The sequence below is a fragment of the Geotrypetes seraphini genome, chromosome 10 (genome assembly GCF_902459505.1).
Source record: "Geotrypetes seraphini chromosome 10, aGeoSer1.1, whole genome shotgun sequence".
Taxonomy (NCBI): Eukaryota; Metazoa; Chordata; class Amphibia; order Gymnophiona; family Dermophiidae; genus Geotrypetes; species Geotrypetes seraphini.
Genome location: NC_047093.1, coordinates 145,655,784 through 145,676,649, shown reverse-complemented (window position 1 = coordinate 145,676,649; position 20,866 = coordinate 145,655,784). Strand labels below are relative to the sequence as shown.

The window sequence follows — 20,866 nt, the reverse complement described above, 5'->3', positions numbered from 1 at the left end:
ACCAATCGAACCATTGGTTGCTTCCCCTTCCTCTTAATAAAGTTGTATTCAAAGACATTGGAGGGGGGGAAAGGAAGAAGATGGGGCGGGTTGGAAAGATTTTGACCAATGGGAGAGAAGGCACAACGAGCTAGCCACCAATAAGAATTCGTTCCTGCTCTTCTCGCTCGAGATTAGTAGCCCGGCGGAGACGCGAAGGGCGGGCGTACGTTTGTTTCCTGGAAGAAGCGTCATCTGCCTGCGCCGGCGCCCCTGAGTTATCTGTTTGGAATTGGAGTGGGAGCTGTGCAGTCGTTATCAGTGTCCTCTTTCGGTACAGGCGGTGTCGGTGATTCGATTATTTTCCTTCCCCGGGTCGTTTAGGTAGCTGAACCGGCTCTCCTTGCTTCATTTGGAGCCCGGCAACTTCCCTGCTGATGGCCTCGTTTTCCCATCTCGGGTGTTTAAGCTGGTGGCGAGCGATAATACCCCGAGGTCCAGGACAGAAACGGGGGCGGGGAATCTTTTTAGAGCCCTCTGTTAAAAAGGAAGAACAGCCATACTGGGTCAGAGCAGTGCTTCATGAAACCCAAATAGTATAACATTCCAGAATCACAAAGAGTAAGCAACATTCCATGCGGAATCCCTAAAGAGCAGCAAGGTTCCATACGGAATCCCCAAAGAGTAACAAGATTATATGCCAAATCTCCAAAGAGTAGCAAGATTTCAGAATTACAAAGAGCAAGATTCTGGAACCCCAAATAGTGGCAGCATTCCAACACGTGGTTTCCTTTGTGATAGGATTAGGCTGTTTGTCGAAAGCAGTTGGCACATATTTTGATTAATCACACATTCCTTTTACATTTATTTTAAATCTATTTTCTTTTTTTTTTTTTTTTTTACTACTAATTAATTTTGTAGGTACATAAACAATGTCTCTAGCAGATGAGCTGTTGGCTGACTTGGAAGAGGCAGCTGAGGAGGAGGAAAACTTTGCAGATGAAGAGGATGAGCTGGCCATAGAAGATGTACAGGAGGAGATGCAGGTGGACTTTAATGTGGACTCTGTGAAGAGTATCGCCAAGTTGTGGGACAGCAGGATGGTGAGAGAACTCGGCCCCCTTCCATCTATCTCTTAACCTCATCCTTGTACTTTGTGACTTTGTGCATATTATTGTGATTGTTACTTGGCATAGTAAGGTACGAGAATAACCAAAAAAGTAGGTGGGATGATGAAAAGGTGTTAACACCTTACTGCCTCTCTCGATCACTTGGATCCATTAATCGGAATCATGTAATAGTTCCTACCTTTTGACAAATTATCTCAAATACTGATCGTAGTTCCAACTTCTCTGTGCAGGGGCCAGAAATGTGGAATTTTCTCCCAACCCATCTCCGATTTCAGACTTCATTAAATATATTTAAGAAAGATCTTAAAACATTTCTATTCTCTATTGCATATGCCTAAGCTGCTTTATCAAACACTGGCTACCAATTTCTTATAGAATCACTTATAAAACTGTATTATTGACCTTTAAAATCCGACTATCAAATACACCATTATTTCTTGACTGTCTTCTACCATATACCCCAGTTAGGACACTCAAATCAACGAATCATCATCTTTTTACGATCCTTTCCCTAAAGGTCATAGGCACTAGGAGATTGTTCATTTTTCAGTTATAGCTCCTCGGCTCTGGAACAATTTACCACATTATTTACACGGTGAAACCTTGTTAGAAAAATTTAAAAGTTTTTAAAAAGTTTCCTTTGAGATATAGACAAGACAACCAGTTTATATGTAAAACCGTATATCTTATATTCTAATCAACTAACTCTAATTAGTCCTTACTTATAGGACTCAATCTTCCTCTTAATCTTCTTTTCATTTTTCTCTTTTTTGTTGTTTATTTATTTATTTATTTTCCTTTTTAATTCAATCTTCCTTTTTCACTCTTTGCCCCCCTAATGTGTTACCCGTATATGTCTTCTTTCTACTTTAATGATTGTAGTTTGCCCCCCTTTCCTTTTGTGTCTGTATTGAATCTTGTATGTATATATTATTTGGTAATAAATTGTTGTAGTCTTTCCCCTATTTTAATCTGTAATACGCTTTAAAATATTTGACATTGCATACATATCAAATTTTAATAAAACTTGAAACTTAAAAAAATTTCCATTCCACGGATATATTTTCTTTAAATATTGTAATTCTCCCTGCTCTCACAATCATGGAAAAGGAAGGCTGACAGCTATCACCAGACCTTTCTGTCAACGTAGGCCTCATCAAAATTATCTTTAATGTTGCTACAGTCACCTGCGTTCTTGCAGACCCTTGCTCTCTCTCTATCTGTTGGAGCGACTGATGGTTTCTGTGTTTTGTTTTTTTCTTTAGTTTGCCGAGATCCTGGAAAAGATCGATGAGTATGTCTCCAAGCAGACAAAGTCCTCTGAAGGTCTCTTATTTATTCCTTAACATGGGTGGGGAATGGGAGCACTACTGGGCTGTGTTCTGGCAGTACTAAGGCCCCTGTGAAACACTTTTTTCAAAAGAAGCATTTATGTTTGAGCAGGAGAGGGATTCAGCAGAGGCTGGGCGTGAGCTTTGTACAATGTATGACATCTATTAAGGGCGGTAGTGACCTCTGCATGGGGGAGTCAATAGAACATAGGTTCTGAAGAGCACAGTCATTCGGTGCTTAATTGATTATGTATTAAAAGGAGTAAGTAAGTGGGGATGGGGGAATAAAGAGTATGGAATACAGTGGAACCTTGGTTTACGAGCATAATTCGTTCCAGAAGCATGCTCATATATCAAAGCGAGCTTCCCAAAGGAATGAATAGAAACTCGCTTGATTCGTTCCCCCCACCTCCAAGGCCACCGGTGCTGCTTCACCTTACCCCCCACCCTTGAGGCCACTGGCGCTACTCCCTCCCCCCCGCCAGCAAATGCCCCCCTGAGAACCGGCATCAGCCCCCAAACTGGCATTGTCGTCGTCCCCCTCCGCTTGCGTCGCGCCCCCCCCCCCCCGATCCGGCATCCTACACCCACCCAAACACCAACCCTTACCCTGATTTGGCACAGGCACCAACGCACAGGGCGTGCCAGTGCCCGAAGATCCTCCCTTTGGGCTGGGCCTTGAGCATCTGCGCAATCTCGGAGAGAGCGAGAACCAGAAAGCCTTGGGCATGCGCAGATGTTCAAGGCCCAGTCCAGCCAAGAGGGAAAATCTTTGGGCACCAGCATGTCCTGTGCGTTGGTGCCGGTGCCAAATCGGGGTAAGAGATGGTGTTTGGGTGCTCGGCGGGGGATGCCAGATCGCAGGGGGTGGGGCGATGCGAGCGGGAGGGGGATGCCGGATCGCAGGGGGGGGGCACTCGCAAATCGAGTCAACAATCAGTTTGCGAGGTACGATTTGCGGGAATGTTTTGCTCATCTTGCAAAACGCTCGCAAACCGAGGTTTGACTGTATATTGTTTCTGTAGCGCCTGGTAGACTGGTATAGTCCTTACAAATGGGTTATATACCTCACTGCTACCAGCAGGTGGAGACTGAGAACAAACTTGTGTATCAGGATAGCTTCCCCTCTTGCAATCCAGTCTTCCTCAGTCTCCATTAAAGCAGGTGGTAAGACTAATTCGTCTCCCCTCTTAGTACTGTTGGAATTTTGTTTTGGACTCCTGGGTTCCCCTTTTGTGCCGGATAGAGCTTGGACGGGTTCTGTTTGGGGATCCGTCTGACCTCGGAGGTGTTAAACTCAGCAGGTCTTGTGCTGGGTCCCTCCCCCCACCTTCCTCCACCTCCCCACATTTTTGTAGAGGTGCCTCAGCCGGTGGCCTGGCCCCCTGGTTGGTCAGCCCTCCAGCTTTGAGAGCCATGGAGTCTGTTCTGACGAAGTGGGAAAAAAAAATCCTGAGGTGTGCCAGTCTAAAGGGCTCAATTCCCTTTAAAACTGCCATTTTTATTGCTTTTTTCTCATCTAACCGGCACTTTTAGTACAGCTAGGGCGTTTTTCAGCACAATGAGCACACTTAAGAGGGAAAAAAAAATGCTCATTGTGCTCCAGACGCGAGATACTCACGGCTGGCCTGTGCAGGCGTTGTGCAGGCCGGAGCGGTAGGGGAGTCTCGTCGGCCAGGGCACCCTGCCGCATGTACTTCGCAAAGGATTCCCTTACTGCCTGAGTGGCATCGGTCGGTTTCTCGGACTCAGCGTCAGGAAAGTCCCAGGCAGGCTTTTCAGACACAACAGGCCGCAGGAGCTCCGATTTTAGTGGTTTCAGGTCCAATTTCGGCAGGAACCTCCTCCTTCATTTCAGTTAACTCATCTGATTTTCCCCCTGTTCTGGAAATACAGGGGCAAGGTATGGCAAGGTCCCCTGCTGGGGCAGGGAGCCCCTTGAGGCCGCCAGGGGTTTTTCCCCCTGAATTTAAGTTGGCACTATGTAAAGCTTATGTGCTGGTGGCTGGAGGTTCCGTGTCCACTCCGGTGGTCTGGGGGGGGGGGGGGGTTTGCCCTCGACGTCTTCCCTGGAGCAGCTCCATACAGCGGTGGTTTTACCGCCTTCTACTCCTCTCATCCAAGCGCCCGAGAGTCTCTTGGGATGAGGATTTGTGCCCAGAGGAGCAAGATGGTGTTGATGTGGACCTGGACCTTTGGGGAGATTTCCAGGATCCTCTTGGGGGGCCGGATTCTGCCAATGAGGGGTTCAAGCACCCCTCTGCTGTCGAGGATGCAACTGTGGTGCGCATTCTTCAGCGGGAAGAGCTTCATGAGTTAATTCTTCAGGTCTCGGTTTTGCACTTTGAGGACACCGTGTCGGAGCCCCCGTGTACAGTGGACCCCTTGCTTAAGGGGATCCGCTTTGCTTCCCGCTCTTTTCCTGTGCATCAGAATATTCGGGACATTATGCTCACTAATGCTGCCCGATTCACAATTCAAATCGGTTCACCGATTCAAATCAGGTTCGTTTTTGCGAAACCGGAAGTTACATCAGAAGAAATGAAAGGAGTGGGAGAGTCAATCGGCGAGCGAGCGGACCTCGTGCAGCAGACCTTGGCAGCAGCAAATACTATTTTCGGCTGGCTCTTTCCCTGCATTTCTTCTCTCTTCCCAGTGATTTAATATCCAGTTCAGTAAGTAAATGAATTGGAATGGGGGCTGGTGAGTCTTGGGGGCTGGGGATAGAAGCTGAAATCGGCAGGGGGGCTGGGGATGGAAGCTGAAATTGGCAGGGGAGCTGGGATGGAAGCTGAGAATCAGAAGGGGGGCTGGGGATGGAAGCTGAGAATTAGAAGGGGGGCTGGTGAGTCTGGGGAGTTGGGGATGGAAGCTGGGAATTTTTGATATGATATTGCCTTGGTTAAATAAAATGTTTAAACTTAAAAAGCTGTGTCATTAACAGTGAATCGAAATATTTCTCTGAATCGGGCAGCACTAATGCTCACACAGTGACAGGTGCCGGAAGCTCCTTTTCATTTTGCGTGCTCTATGGCCCGCCTGTATCTCATTCCTGAAGGGGATAGGGACACTCTGAAATTGACTATGGTGGACGCGTTGGTCTCAGCCATCTCTAAGGGGCAAACCGTTCCTGTTGAGGGTGGTGTGGCCTTGAAGCAAGTACCCAGAGGAGCATAAATTGGAGTCCCTCATTAAACAGAGTTTTGATGTGTCAGTTCTGGCGGTCCAGGCAGCGATGTGTGGCGGGCTGGTGGCTCACGTGCGTTTTCGCTGGGCCGAGCATGTGCGTGACAATAAATCTGAGGATTGGGAATTGCTAAAGCACAAAGTGGCAAAGATTGAATTGGGTGCTTTTTATCTTTCAGATGCCATGTATGACCTCTTGCAAGCTTCTGCCAAGTGGTTGGTTTTTGGAGTGGCAGCACGCCGTATCTTGTGGCTTCGCGCTTGGTTGGCAGTTACGGCGTCCAAAGTTAAGTTGACAAAGCTTCCCTTTAAAGGGTCCTTTTTGTTTGGTGAGGACTTGGACAAGTTGGTTCAGATCCTAACTGATTCTAAAGTGCCTCGTTTGCCTGAGGATCAGCCTAGGCTGCTGGCTCGAAGTGGGGCTGCTCGTGGGTGTGATTTCCACCGCTTCCGCACTGGTCAAGAGGCTGCCTCCTTTGTCTCCTGGGCTCTTTAGAGGCAGGTTCTTTTAGTGCATGTAGTCCTTTTGTGAGGCCTGCCAGGGTGTGGGCAGCGCCGCCTGCCCTGCCCAATGACTCCTTGCCGGCGCCCGTCTTGGTTCCGATGGGCGCCAGGCTGCGATCAATGGGTTCTGGAGGTGATTCAGGATGGCTATGCTCTGGAGATTGCCCGTTCCTTGCCAGATCATTTTCTCACTTCCCCCTCGCAGGTGGAGTAGAAGCAGCAGGCCTTTCATCAGACCCTTCGAAGATTGTTGGATCCCCACGTGGTGGTTCCAGTTCCCATGCAGGAGTGGGGCACAGGTTGGTACTCGATTTACTTTGTGGTGTCCAAGAAGGAAGAGACCTTCGGGGCCTCCTAGATTTGAAGGGGGTCAATAGGGCTCTTCACATGCCTTCCTGCTGCATGGAAACTCGGCGGTCTGTGATTCTGGTGGTTCAGCTGGTGGAGTTTCTGACCTCTCGATCTGACGGAGGCCTACTTGCACATTCCTATTTGGGCTTCCTGCGCTTTGCGATCTTGGGGCAACATTATCAGTTCTGTGCACTTCCTTTGGTCTGGCCAAGCTCCGCGGACGTTAACCAAGGTGATGGTGGTTGTCATGGTGGTGTTTCGAAAAGAGGGCATTCTAGTTCATCCCTACCTGGACGACTGGTTCATTCGTGCAAAATTGTTCCAGGAGAGCACCCGGGTCTCAGCTTGGGTGGCGGAGTTTCTGCAGTCGCTGGTATGAGTAGTCAACCTTTCCAAGAGCCAGTTGTCTCAATCTCAGCACCTGGAGTATCTAGGAGTGCTGTTCGACACCTCCTTGGGGAAGGTCTTCCTTCCAGAGGCCCGGGTAAGCAAATTGCAATCTCAGATTCACCTACTTATGGCGTCCCGGTGTCCTCAGGCGCAGGATTTCCTCCAAGTCTTGGGGTCGATGGCAGCTTCCCTCGATGTGGTGAGGTGGTCTCGGACTCATATGCGTCTTCTTCAGTATGCTCTTCTTCGGAGGTGGTCACCTTAGAGTCACAGTCTGGATCATCCTGTTCTGCTTCCAGGCTTGGCTTGGCACAGTCTTCGTGGGTAGCTCCAGACCTCCCATCTTGTACAAGGGGCGAGTCGACCAGCCACAGTGGACGGTGCTGCTCATGGATGCCAGTGTTCTTGGTTGGGGAGGTCAGTGTCTAGGTCTCTCAGCTCAGGGCACCTGGTCCACGGAAGAGGCTTCTTGATCAATCAATGTCTTAGAGACCAGAGCCATCTATTTGGCATTGTTAGCCTTCCAGCCCTTTCTGATGGGCAAGTCAGTCAGGACTCTTTCAGACAATGCCATGTCAGTCATCAGGGGGGCACCCGGAGCACTTTGGTGGCACAGGAGGCAGGTCAGCTCATGGTCTCTTCTTTAGGACATTTCAGCCTCCCACATTACCGGAGTGGAGAATATTCATGCGGACTTTCTCAGTTGTCACGTGCTAGATGGTGTCTATGCCCTATGGCCTTTCAGTTGATAATGCAGTCTTGGAGTCAGCCCCTCATGGACCTGATGGCCACAAGTATCAATGCCAAAACACCCCCGCTTCTTCAGTCGTCGCAGGGACGGTCAGGCTCTGGTTCAACCATGGCCAACGGAGGGGCTGTTGTATGTGTTCCCTCCATGGCCATTAGTGGGCAGAGTTCTTCTCCACATAGTTTGACATCCAGGCCTTGTGGTTCTGGTGGCTCCAGATTGGCCCAGGCGACCATGGTACGCGGATCAGGTGTGGCATCTGGTGGTGGATCCTCTTCCTCTGCCTCTATTGGATGACCTTCTGACTCAGGGTCCCATTCCAATGTTCAATCTGGGTCCCTTCAGTCTTACGGCTTGGCTCTTGAAAGGGATCGCCTAGGTAAATGGTATTCAGATAAAGTGATCTCCAACTCTCTTGAGGTCCCCGATTCTTTCTACCTCTCAGGCTTATGTGAGGGTTTGGCGTCTATTTGAAGAGTGGTATGCTGCGCGTGGATTGGTCTCTTTTCGTGCTTCCTTGCCTTCCATCTTAGAGTTCTTGCAGAATGGCCTGGACAGGGGCTGGCTTGGTCTTCTCTCCAGGTTCATCTTGCGGCCTTGACAGCCTTTCGTGGGTAGTTGAAAGGTCAGTGTTTGACTGCCATTCCTGATGTGATTCGCTTCTTGCGGGTGGTCAAATTGTACAAGTCTCCCGTGCAGCCCTCTGTTCCATCTTGGGATCTGAATCTGGTTTTGTCTGTTCTAGTGCGCCCACCTTTTGAACCGTTGGGTGACTTCTCTTTGAAGGACCTTACTCTTCTTGGTGGCCATTACTCTGCTAGACGTGTTTCTGAGCTGCAGGCTTTCTCTTGTAGGGCTCCCTTCTTGGAGTTTTCTTGGGAGCGGGTTGTCTTGAGGCCTGTCCCTTCTTTTATGGCAAAGTAGTATCTCCTTTTCATGTCAATTAGGCTGTGGTTCTCCCGCTGTTAGGTAGCTGGGAGGGCTCTTCTGAGCAAAGACAGTTGCGCAAGTTGGATGTCAGTCGGGTCCTTTGCTCTTATATGCAGAGGACCCGGGAGATCAGGAAATCAGATCATCTATTTGTCTTTCTAGTGGGTCCTCGTATGGGGGATGGCACTTCTAAGGCTACCATTGCGCGCTGGATTAAGGAGACTATTGCTTCCGCTTATCTTCAGAAGAAAAAGTCTGTTCCAGAGTTTCTCAAGGCTTATTCCACTTGGGGTCAGGCAGGTTCTTGGGCTGAGTCTTCTCTAGTGCCTCCAGTGAATATTTGCAAGGCAGCAGTTTGGTCTCTGCATTCTGTTGTGGATGTTCAAGTGCGTCAGGACACAGTATTCAGTGAACATGTTCTGGTGTCGGCCCTTTGGGGGTCCCACCCTTAATGGGTACTGCTTTGGTACGTCCCATTCGTAAGGACTATACCAGTCTACCAGGTGCTACAGAAGCAGTAATTAGGTTCTTACCTGCTAATTTTCTTTCTGTTAACCTGTAGATTGGTATAGTCCCCCACCATGGCTGTCTTTGTGCGGTGATTGCGGATTTTTGTTTTGCTCGTGTGCAGATTTTGGTTTTTCTGTGGGTTCTAGAATTTTTCTAGGCCCTGGAAGATGTAAGAACAGCGCCTATGGCTCAGTTCGCTTAGCTGGTGAACTGTGGGGATGTTTTCTATACCAGGGTTTAGTTCTACAAATGTTCCAACAGTTGTTTACCATTGTTTGTTGTGTTTACACTCCTGTTCAGAGTGAGTTTTACTGTTTTCAGTTGAAGTCTTTCCTAGGTTCTGCTTGGATATTCGGCAGACTGGATTGCAAGAGAGGAAACTATCCTGATATACAAGTTTGTTCTCAGTCTCCATCTGCTGGTAGCAGTAAGGTATATAACCCATTTGTAAGGACTATACCAGTCTGCAGGCTAACAGAAAGAAAATTAGCAGGTAAGAACCTAATTTCTCCTTTCTGCTGTTGCTTAAGCAGTCTGAGAAAGGAGCTCTTTACCAAAATGAAGCACAGGACTTGGCCCTGATATTTTATTTAGATTATTTGTGTATACTGCATAGTCACTAACTCCATCCTGAGAGTAGCGCTTGGAAGAACTGGCAGACACAGTTGCAGAAGGGAGTATGTAGGGAGTCCTTTGCTACATTCAGCCTGTTCTCTGCCCTTTGCAGTGATGGGACCTGTAGAGGCAGCTCCTGAATACAGAGTCATCGTGGATGCCAATAATATGACGGTGGAGATCGAGAATGAGCTAAGTACGTGGCTTCTAGTTGTAGGAGTTCTGAGCAATGTTACCAAGGTGGATGAATGCTGAGCCATGTACCCTGCTGTCCCTTCTCATTCTGGCTGTTTGCGAGTTTTGCACACTAGTGAGGCAGCAAGCTGGTAAATATCTGATACTATTTTTTGGGAACCTATATATTCATTTGTTTTTTCCTTTTTTCAGATATTATTCACAAATTTATCCGAGATAAATACTCCAAGCGGTTTCCAGAGTTGGAGTCACTGGTTCCCAATGCTCTAGACTACATCAGAACAGTGAAGGTGAGAGGAGGAAGCCTCATGCCAAGGGGTGAAATGGGTGGGAGGCATATGGACAGGGAGCCCGGCAACAGCCCTCCTTTTCAGCATCTGTCCACCAGCATTATAGAAGCAGTAGTAGTGAGAAGGAAGATGGTCAGGTGAACTGTGCCACTTTTTTCTGCCTCTGTTTTAGGAGCTGGGGAACTGTTTGGACAAGTGTAAGAACAATGAGAAACTTCAACAGATACTGACCAACGCCACCATCATGGTCGTGAGTGTGACTGCCTCCACCACACAAGGGTAAGATGTTCACCATGTCGGACTCATTGGCCCTCTCCTTGTGGTCTTTGGGATGGTAGGAAAGATTGTCTCCCTTTTGTATGGGAGCTGAAAGAGATGGAATGAGCTCCTTTGTCTAGGTTCACTTCTTGGTCACCCCAGCCAGTCCATGTTTTCAGAATATCCATAATGAATATGCCTAAGATAAAATTTGCATATAGTGGAGGCAATACATGCAAATTTCTCATGCATATGCATTGTGGGTAACCTGAGAATCCAATCCTCGGGACACACTCAGCCAGCGAGGTTGAGAAACCCTGCTCTAGGAACAGGATGTGAGTGTTTGCATTCCCTGTCGCTTTCTTCGTGTGCAACTGGTTTCTTCCTCTCATGTTTGAATCTCTTGTTCCCACCTTATTGTAGGCAGCAACTGACAGAGGAGGAGCTGGAGCGTATCGATGAGGCCTGTGACATGGCGCTGGAACTGAACCAGTCCAAACATTGCATTTATGAGTACGTGGAGTCCCGCATGTCTTTCATCGCTCCTAACCTGTCCATCATCGTTGGAGCCTCCACTGCTGCTAAGATCATGGGTAAGCATGGGTGCACTGACCTGACTTCCCAGCTTGCTCAGAACTTGTCTGCTTTGGCACATTCTCTGTCTTAGGCTATTGTTTGCAAATCTTCTACTTCCAAAAGCACCTACCATTCTTAGAAAGTGAGCTGCTTACATCCTTGTAAAAATGAGTGGAGCCATTCTATAAAAGAGAAAATTCTTTTTGTTGAGCTGTCTGCAAACAAAAGAAAATGGATAGCCAGTTGCTCTTCCCACACTGACTGAAGTATGCAGCTGGAACCTGGAGACACTCGGATGTGCTTCACTAGAACTGTAGAGCTGTTTGGCGTTGCCTTGCACTTCAGAGGTGGATAAACCAAGGCAATAGTCTGGTCTCTGCTGTCTTTCTGGAGAAGGTTATGAGTTTTGGGGAAAGAGGCACACAGACATCTCTCACTCTCTCACTCTTCAGGAATTGCCGGGGGTCTCACCAATCTCTCGAAGATGCCTGCCTGTAACGTGATGCTGCTGGGAGCACAGAGGAGGACCTTGTCTGGTTTCTCCAGCACCTCGGTACTGCCCCACACAGGGTACATCTATCATAGCGATATCGTGCAGTCTCTACCCCCTGTGAGTAAAGCCTCTTGGATCATGTTACCCTTCGTCTCCAAGATTTCCCACTTCCTGATCTCATGTATTTTTCCACCTCTTGCAGGATCTTCGCCGGAAGGCTGCCCGTCTAGTTGCTGCCAAATGTACGTTGGCAGCAAGGGTGGATGGTTTCCATGAGCACCCCGAGGGAAAGGTACGAGTCAGACTGATGACCCGCTTCAGTTTTTCTGAGGTCAATCATGTTACCTGACCTTGGCTTCCTTTCTGGTAGGTTGGTTATGAGCTGAAGGAAGAGGTCGAGAGGAAGTTTGACAAATGGCAGGAGCCGCCTCCGGTGAAGCAGGTGAAACCTCTGCCAGCACCTCTGGATGGACAGAGGAAGAAGCGAGGTGGGCGCAGGTGAGAGGTACAGAGGTGACAACCATTCTGGTCTCTTCTGGTGAACCCTAGGGTTCAGCATATTGGTATCCAGCCTTGGGTGGGCAGGAGGGAAAGGCATGTTAACTTGATGAAGGATGGATTCCCTAGTGTGAGACCCTGGGTCTTAGGAGGAAGAATGTTCTGTATTTGTGGAATGAACTGCATTACAAAAGAGAATCCAGCATTTGAGACATGCTAGACTTTTTTTTTTCCAACTTAAATGTGTCATGGAAGCATATGAAATTTCTGTATGGCAGTGAGCTAACTTATTTATTTAAAAAATTTTTATACCGTTTAAACCTAAACTGTTTACATATCGTTACATACATAATTCAATAAAACAAATAAAATCAAACAAATGTGGGAGTCGCTCAGCTGGGGCATTCTAACACTAAGAAGCCACCCACTTCCTAATGCGTTTCCCCACTCCTGCTACAGGTACCGGAAAATGAAAGAGCGCCTGGGGCTGACAGAGATCCGGAAGCAGGCCAATCGGATGAGCTTTGGTGAGGTGAGAAGACACCAAGCTTTCATTAGAAAGATCTTTTTAAATTAAGAGTATTACGTGGGTCAAAAGATTTGCTGTTGGAGGAAAATTTTAGCACTGTGATCCAGACTTTGCTGTTGCTTCTATTTGACTGTTGTGATTTGTTTTTTGGAAGGTATGCCAACATGTTGAAAAAAAATCTTTATTCATGTTCAAAAATTACAACAAGTGTACAACAATCATTCATAAATATCTTTTTTTTTTTTAATGGCTGTCTGTCTTTATGTCTCTCTCCCTGCTCCTATCTCTTTCTTCCTTTCTTTCTGTCTCTCTCCCTCCTGCAATTTTTCTATCTCTCTCCCTGGCACCCTTTGTCTGTCTGTCTTTCTTTCTGTCTCTCTCTCTCTCTGGTCCCCTGTCTGTCTTTATTTCTTTCTGTCTCTCTCCCTAGCCTCCTTTGTCTGTCTGTATTTCTTTCTGTGTCCCCCCCCCCCCACTTTCATTTTCGGAAGCAGCAGTGATATTTCCCTTCCCCTCCAGATCCCTATGAAGTAGTAGCAGCATTTTCCCCCACCCCCCATTCCCTTCTCTCTCCCCCCCACTTTCTTTTGCAGAAGCAGCAGTGATATTTCCCTTCCCCTCCAGATCCCTATGAAGTAGTAGCAGCATTTCCCCCCCATTCCCTTCTCTCCCCCCCCCACCACTTTCCTTTGCAGAAGCAGCAGCGGTATTTCCCTTCCCCTCCAGGTCCCTGCTGAGTAGTAGAAGCATTTTCCCCCACCCCCCATTCCCTTCTCTTCACGTGAGCTGCCCTGCTCCGTTCGGCCCCTCCCCCTTCCCTTCCCACGTGCTGGCCTGCTGCGGCTGAAGGTTTTTTTCGGCGACTCCTCCTGTTAAAATTCTAATCCTGTTAAAACTCCCCCCCTTCCCGCAACAACCGCTACCGCTCCTGTTCAAAGCGGCCTGCTGAGGTTCGCGGCCGGCTGTAACGAACCTCGCAGGCCGCTCTCCAACTCGGTAGCTTATTCCCTCTGACGCGATCGCAAGGTTCTTTACTGAGCCCCATAACTGGACATTTTATACCTAATGTTTAAAACTCACTTTCCTGCAGGCTATATCTAAATTACTATGGGCAAAGTCAGGACCAAACTGATGGTTATACAAATTTTTGCCAGGTTCATACCTCTTGCTATATTTTTTTTTTTTTTAACAGGAAAACAGGGGCATTTCAAGCTTATGTAAGGCAGTCTAGATTTAAGAAAGTATCTTATATTTAACACTTGACATTACAAGGAAATACTCATGAAGTTTTCGTATCAAATCGATAGAGCACAAAACAGGCAGATATGGATAGAAATGTAAAGCATTGAGGTCTCAATTTAAATTTTATATTTAACTGTATGGTCAAATAGATAATTTTAAATAAGCCCTTCAAGTGCCAGTTTATGTAAACTTAAGTAATATAACTGCAGAAAAATGAAATGACTAAGGCTTGCCTGATTTCGCAGTTCAAAAAAACAAGCTTCTAGATTTTTTAAATGGAAAAAAAGTTGGTTAAGAAAGAGCATTGTTATCATAACCAACTGAGTATGCAGGTCACTAGTACCACAATTTAAGTAGTTGACTTCCACAGAACATGGATGATTGTATATAAATGTAAAAGAAAAAACAAACACACAACTTTTCATACTAAACTAGCAAACTGAGCTATTAAAGAAAAATAAAAGAAACAGAGTAAGAAGTATACATTTAAATGCACTTACTAGCCACCAAAAATTTGCTTACACTTTGAATTCTTTAGGTCTTATTCTTTGGCTTCCAACCCCTCCACCCCAATTATGGGTAGCAATCAAAGGCAGTGACCTCCTAAGAACAGTGCCCTTTCTTTGTAACTCACAGCTGTCCAAGAACAAATGTGGAAACAGATCTACCCCCTTCAAATGCATAAGCTGCACATTAACACTATAGGTTTCAAAGCTGTCAGTATTCTGTTCATACAGAAACTGCCCATATTTCAAAATATTAATACAATGTACTTTAAAAAATCTAAATTAGTATTAACATCTAGAAATAATTTAACCACTTTCTACCCAAAGTTTTACTGATTATGTGGAAATATTATATACATACAAATATTTGTAATATTCCAAATAGATAATTATATAAGAAGCCCACCCCTCCCACGCATATACTAATAAATAACAATTATCAATTATTATCCTTCATAATCCCACCCCCCCTTATCTTGTCCAATATTTAGGTGTTTAAGATGTCTGATCATCAGAATAAATCATCAAATGCCCCCCAAATCTTTTTAAACTTATTATAATTGCCTTGTTGTAGAGCAAATACCCTTTTATTAATATTAACAGGGGTTGCCATTCAGCAGATTACAGGGAATTGGAAAGATTATACTAAATTGAATTATACTTTTTGGTGGAATTCAGTGTGTCATATTTATAAAATGGAAAGGGTATTTGCTCTCCAACATGTTGATTAAGATCATTAGAACTGGCACAGAATTATGTGGCAGGCAATATGGACCCCACTTCGCATGTGGAAAGCTAACTTAAAGCAAGACTCTGTTTGCTGGAACTGTTTGAAAGAGGAAGGAACTCTTGATCATATGTTATTTCATTGTACTCTAGTCCGCTCTTTTTGGACCTACGTCTGGAACACCATACAATCTATTACTAACTGCTCAGAAGAAATCTCTATAGACATTGTAATCCTTCGCTCTCAACACCCATGTTTCACACAATCAAATTGTCCACCCAAACTCATTGATACCATGTTGGTGACTGCCCTCATGCACATTCTAAAAAATTGGAAATCACCCTCGCTATTAGATTATACCTTTTGGTGGAACTCTCTGAGTATGTATCATAGATTTGAATCCTACGCATATGAGAAGAGAGTTACATTCCGAACCTGCATGAACTTGAAATACAACAAATCTCCATGGTCATTCTTAGATTCCTATGTACGCTCATCTTCTTAGACACTCCTGTTATCCTTTTCTTCTCCTCTCTTCTCTCTTTCATTTTTCTTTCCTTTTTCTTTACTGCTCTCTCTCATCTTTATCTTATATATCCCTTACATACATTTTTAATAATTGGAGCCTTTGCTCCTATACAGTTAAACATAGATTTATATATTTTATATACAGAAAGCTTTATTTTGTTTCTATGTACTTTAAATGATTCTTGTATCCTTTAAAATACTTAATAAAAATTATTGAACTTAAAAAAAAAATAAAAAAAAAAAAGAACTGGCACAGAACACTACGGCCAGAATTCTTTGGCATATCTAAATCTAAACATTCACCAGTTTTATTTGCTTTACGATGGTCACAATTTCAAGTGCTAACCTTGATTATTAAATGCTTAAATGTAAAGGTGCTGCAGCATTTATCAATGCTTTTGAGAATCTCTCCTCCACAAAGCATTTTTTGAGGTGCCCTCGTATAAACAAATTTAGACCAGAAGAGTCTAGAACCCAGGTGTTCTATATGGGGCAAAATTGTGGCACTTCCTCCCTGATGAAAATTTGACACGGACAAGAGGACATAAAATGAAGCTAAGGGGGGGCAAGTTCAGGACTAATATCAGGAAGTTCTGCTTCACACAGAGAGTGGTTGACATCTGGAATACTCTCCCAGGGGAGATTATTGCAGAATCGACAGTCCTAGGCTTCAAGGGCAAACTAGATGCATATCTCCTTGAGAGAGGCATATAGAGATATGGTTGGCTATAGGGTAAGCCAAGTGTATACCTGGCAGGGCCTCCGCGTGTGCGGATCACCGGACTTGATGGACCGAAGGTCTGATCCGGAGATGGCGCTTCTTATGTTCTTAGATGTGTGTATAATTTTAATTTCAGTTGTGCAAATTATTGAAGACATATTTGTTCCAACAGGCTTTTAAAATAAAATGTGGCCAGTCAATTAAAAATCAATGACCTAGTGGCAGTGTTCTGCTGCTGTTGGCAGTGGATTGATTTACACTTTGTATTGTAAGTGTGTTGTATTTTGATTATGGATGTGTTTTGTACACCGCCTAGGATCTATAGATGGTATGGTATAAAACAGGCTCCCTGGTCCCCTTCCTAAATTTGTAATAGGGCAATATAATCCCCATTCTCATCGCAACCAAAACACGTATGAGGTACTTTAAAAGTTTTTCTCCATATCTGTGTGCACACAGTGTGGTAAGAGACTTGATCTCAAGGCCTTATCGCTTCAGACGCGACTGGCTGTGGCTGATTTCTATTCTTTCTACCATCCTCTAACCCTGCTTCGAACTAGCTCAGTGCCAGGCTAGTGCTGAAGGGAATGAAACCGGAAAAATCATGCACGGTACTGCTTCCTCGGCTTGTCTTCACATTGCTGTATTTTATTTCCCTTCCCCCACCCCCTCAACTTACAAGATTGAAGAAGACGCGTACCAAGAAGACCTAGGGTTCAGCATGGGACACCTGGGAAAATCGGGGAGTGGCAGGATCCGACAGGCACAGGTCAATGAGGCTACGAAGGCCCGGATCTCCAAAACGCTGCAGGTAAGAGGACCTGGGCTGTTCTTTCTTTAGGACTCTGTATTCACTCTCAAATCTCCTCTTCAGAGAGCACAGGATTTACACTGAGCATGGATCAGCTACACTTAAGAAAGGTTTTCTGAAAATTTGACTTAAGATAACAAAGTAAACCTTTCCATTTTTTTTTCAAATGTTCTATTGTGCGATTTGTGCATGTATCCAACTTTCTGTGTTGGGGGTGGTAGCTTTTCAAAAAAATTCCAAGTCCATATTTTTTAGCACTCTCCAGACCAGTAGAGGTTAATCTTTACGAGTGAGTATATATCCAATCATGACCAGCAGGTGGAGACTGAAAACAAAACTGTGGAATAGTACATAAGATATCCCTTTCTCTATTCTCCTCGGTCTACTTCAGTCTCCAGCAGGTGTTGAGTGAGCTGTACCCATCTCCCTTGGTAGGGCTGTTGGAATTTGTTTAGGAGTTTTAGTCCCTGTTTTTGGCCGGATTGAGCTTGGGTGGACCCTGTTTGGGGTTCCGTCTGACCTCGGGGATGTCAAACCCGACGGGTCTCGAGCGGGGTCCCTCCCCCCACTTCTTCCACCTCCCCACATTTTTTTAGAGGAGCCTATTGCTTCGAGAGCCTGTTCTGTAAAAAAAAAAAAAATCCTGAGGTAGTGCCAGTCTGCAGGGTTGCTTCCCTGTCAATTTACTGTATTTTTGCACCAACCAGCACTTTTCTTCTAGCTAGGTCACGTATGGAGCAATTGTGTCCTTCTCTGGGGGAGTGGGACACAATTTGGACCAGCCACGAGGCACTCGCGGCCGGCCTGAACTTGGCGGTTTGGGGCGGTGAGGTGGTAGAGCTCCGTCGGCAGTGGCTGCAGGCATCCAGAGCTCCCCGGCCTTAGTGCCTTGTGAGCCGGCTGAAGGCAGTGAGGCAGCCTGGTCTTTTCTTATTGCCTCCGGAGGGATTCCCCGAACCGCCGACAGTAGGGGGAAAAGGATTCCCTCTCAGCTGATTTTTTTTTTCAATAGCTGATGTCGGCTTGGCCTGCTTTAGTGTCTTGGACAGTTTAGGTTTCCCAGCCGCTACAAGCCCTGGAGGGGTTATTTTTGGTGGGATCTTTGCCATTTTGACAGCCAGTTCCCTCCATTTTGTCTGCAACCTCAGGTGACCATCCCCCTGTATTGTAAACATAGGGGCGGGTTTCAGTGGGGACCCCTGGGGGGGGGTTCCCCTGTTTTAATTTCTTTCTTTGTGTAGACAGTTGGGGGTCACACATTTTGTGCATGTATCCAACTTTCTGTGTTGGGGGTGGCAGCTTTTCAAAGAAATTCCAAGTCCATATTATACTACCCAAATCTACAAATAAACCTGAGGTTGAGGCATGGGGAGTGGGAGCCTTTGCTATGGCTGAATGAAGACACTCTGGTATGTCCTGTCCCTGGGTTTCATCTGCCTTTTTCCTCCCCCATTACTAGCGCACTTTACAGAAGCAAAGCATGGTGTATGGAGGGAAATCGACTATCCGGGACCGTTCCTCGGGGACAGCGTCCAGCGTGGCCTTCACACCTCTGCAGGTAAGGCTGGTCAATTTCTGGCTGGCTGCTGTGCTGAACTCAAACCACCTGTTTGCGAGGGTGCCCTAGGTGGGGCCAAGCCTTCCTTCTCCTCTCTTCTAGGTGCACATTGAGCCTGGAAGGATGCCCACATCACCTCCCCTATCACCATAGCATCCTCTGTAAAGGAGCATCACAGGGGCAGTTGTACAGAGGGTGTTTGGACTTACCATGCACTTAAAGAAGGCATTTGGGGGAGGCCAGTACTAGAAAGGGGGTGGGAGGGCTGAGGCTTGTGAGTAGCATCTCTTGTGCAGTGAGATGTTTCTGCTTCCCCTCTTGGGTAATGTGACTGTCTCTACCATCTTTTGCTGCTCTATGAGACAGAAGGGAGGTTAACGGGGTGTAAGCGCAGTGGTTAAAGCCTTAGCACCCTGAGGTTGTGGATTAAACCCACGCTGCTCCTTGTGACACTGCGCAAGTCACTTAATCCCCCCATTTTCCCAGGTACATTAGATAGATTGTGAGCCCACCGCGACAGACAGGGAAAAATGCTTGAGTAACTGAATAAGCTCATGTAAACTGTTCTTTGTTCCCCTGGGAGAACAGCATATAAAATTGAATGAATAAATAGTGTGAAAAGTTCCAGCCTCTGATAACCAGAGCTGGTATTGTGATGTCATAATGCCTCATTCCATCAATAAGAACCAACCTCATCAGTGATGTCACAATGGCTTCATTGTCCTATATGTGGCTCACTTTTACTACATTTTGATTTCTAGAGTGGTGCAGTGGTTAAAGCTACAGCCTCAGCACCCTGGGGTTGTGGGTTTAAACACACACTGCTCTTTGTGACCCTAGGCAAGTCACTTAATCCCCCCTTTGCCTCAGGTACATTAGATAGATTGTGAGCCTGCCAGGATAGACAGGGGAAAATGCTTGAGTACCTGAATAAATTCATATAAACCTTTCTGAGCTCCCCTGGGAGAATGGTATAGAAAAATTGAATGAATAATCGATGAATTCTCTGGCATGGTTTTCTGATGGTCAGCTGCCGTCTCTTTGGCAATTTCAGGGCTTGGAAATTGTGAATCCGCAGGCGGCTGAGAAGAAAGTGGCTGAAGTGAACCAAAAGTATTTCTCCAGCATGGCTGAGTTCTTGAAAGTCAAAGGGATGAAACCTAGCACCATGAGAAAGTGAAGCCTACCTAGGCACTCAATGGAGACAGCACTGCCAGTCTGTGTGCAGATGAGCGGTCACCTAAGAGTAAAAGCAGGTGTGAGAAGGAGGAATTGCTCTGAAACTGCTGGCATGGACAACATCTGATGGCAACAACAGCGAGGTGGGATTTCTCCAACCCTTCGACTGAGCACCCAGGACAGGAGGAGATAGCACAGAATAAAATGGGGGTGAATGATCTTTTCAGAGCTGTGCAGGGACTTATTCCACAAATGTAAATATATTAGTTTCTTTATTCCAGTGTAACTCATGGGCAAATCTTCCTGGTTTAAAACTTTTAAAATTCCAACTCTCGAGTTTAGGTACTGCCATCCTTTTTAAAGGCTCCTTGGCCAGGATTGAGGAAAAGCTGAACCTATTTAATTCATCGGACTCTTAAAATAAATTGTGTGTGTGTGTTGGGGGGGTCAGATCCTCATTGTGGTAAAGTTGTAAACCCATAGTGCTCGTCTAATTGTATTATATGTATATGGAATGTGAAAGTTAAGTGCAACTATTAATTTTTTAAATTAAAAGCACCTGCTCAACTAGCTTTCAGTGTGGAGTAAAAAGCTTTTCCAGGACATTGGGGCAGGCTTGCCAACTGATTTCAGATTTGCCTGAAAGATTTGATCCAGTCCACACTTTACCCCATTTCACTCAGGAACTTTCCTTTTCTTAAGAAATCCAGTTTGAAAATCCAAACTATATTTCTGTGCATGCAGTAGGGTTAAGCTTAAACTAGATAAACCTTATTGGGCAAATGCAGAACCAGTTTGCAAGCTGGGTGATGCAGGGTCCATTTTTAAAACTGACCATGAACAGTGGTCTGTCATTTCATTATAAAAGTAAAAAGGGAGAACATATATTAATTGGCTCTTCAAAAAGAGTACTACCTACTGCTTGGTTTAGAAAGCTTGAAGAATAAGCTCCAGCTGTGTCCAACAGCCCTTTTCTAAGTCAGAGAGAAAGAGGAAGCCAGTTGCTGAGGCAAGTGGGGAACAGGGAAAGCTTTACACCTAATCTCAAGGACCAGTTGTGGCTACCATTTGCAAGCATATC

The 20,866-nt window shown here is 45.8% G+C and overlaps 1 protein-coding gene across 3 annotated transcripts; it reads left to right on the top strand.

Annotated features, from left to right (window-relative positions):
- The first annotated feature begins 137 nt into the window (after positions 1 to 137).
- Positions 138 to 20,357, top strand: PRPF31 (pre-mRNA processing factor 31). 3 transcript variants are annotated; one of them, XM_033961697.1, is made up of 14 exons: positions 138 to 328; positions 901 to 1,082; positions 2,375 to 2,435; positions 9,787 to 9,870; positions 10,062 to 10,159; positions 10,332 to 10,438; positions 10,841 to 11,010; positions 11,446 to 11,603; positions 11,689 to 11,778; positions 11,857 to 11,984; positions 12,444 to 12,516; positions 16,920 to 17,048; positions 18,508 to 18,606; positions 19,661 to 20,357. In XM_033961697.1, exons 2-14 carry the CDS (start codon positions 912 to 914, stop codon positions 19,784 to 19,786), a joined length of 1,494 nt encoding a protein of 497 aa, XP_033817588.1. In that variant the 5' UTR covers positions 138 to 328; positions 901 to 911; the 3' UTR covers positions 19,787 to 20,357. The 3 variants fall into 3 exon arrangements, with proteins under 3 accessions (XP_033817588.1, XP_033817587.1, XP_033817586.1); XM_033961696.1 differs by having other exon boundaries at positions 140 to 313; XM_033961695.1 differs by having other exon boundaries at positions 140 to 363.
- Positions 20,358 to 20,866: the final 509 nt, after the last annotated feature.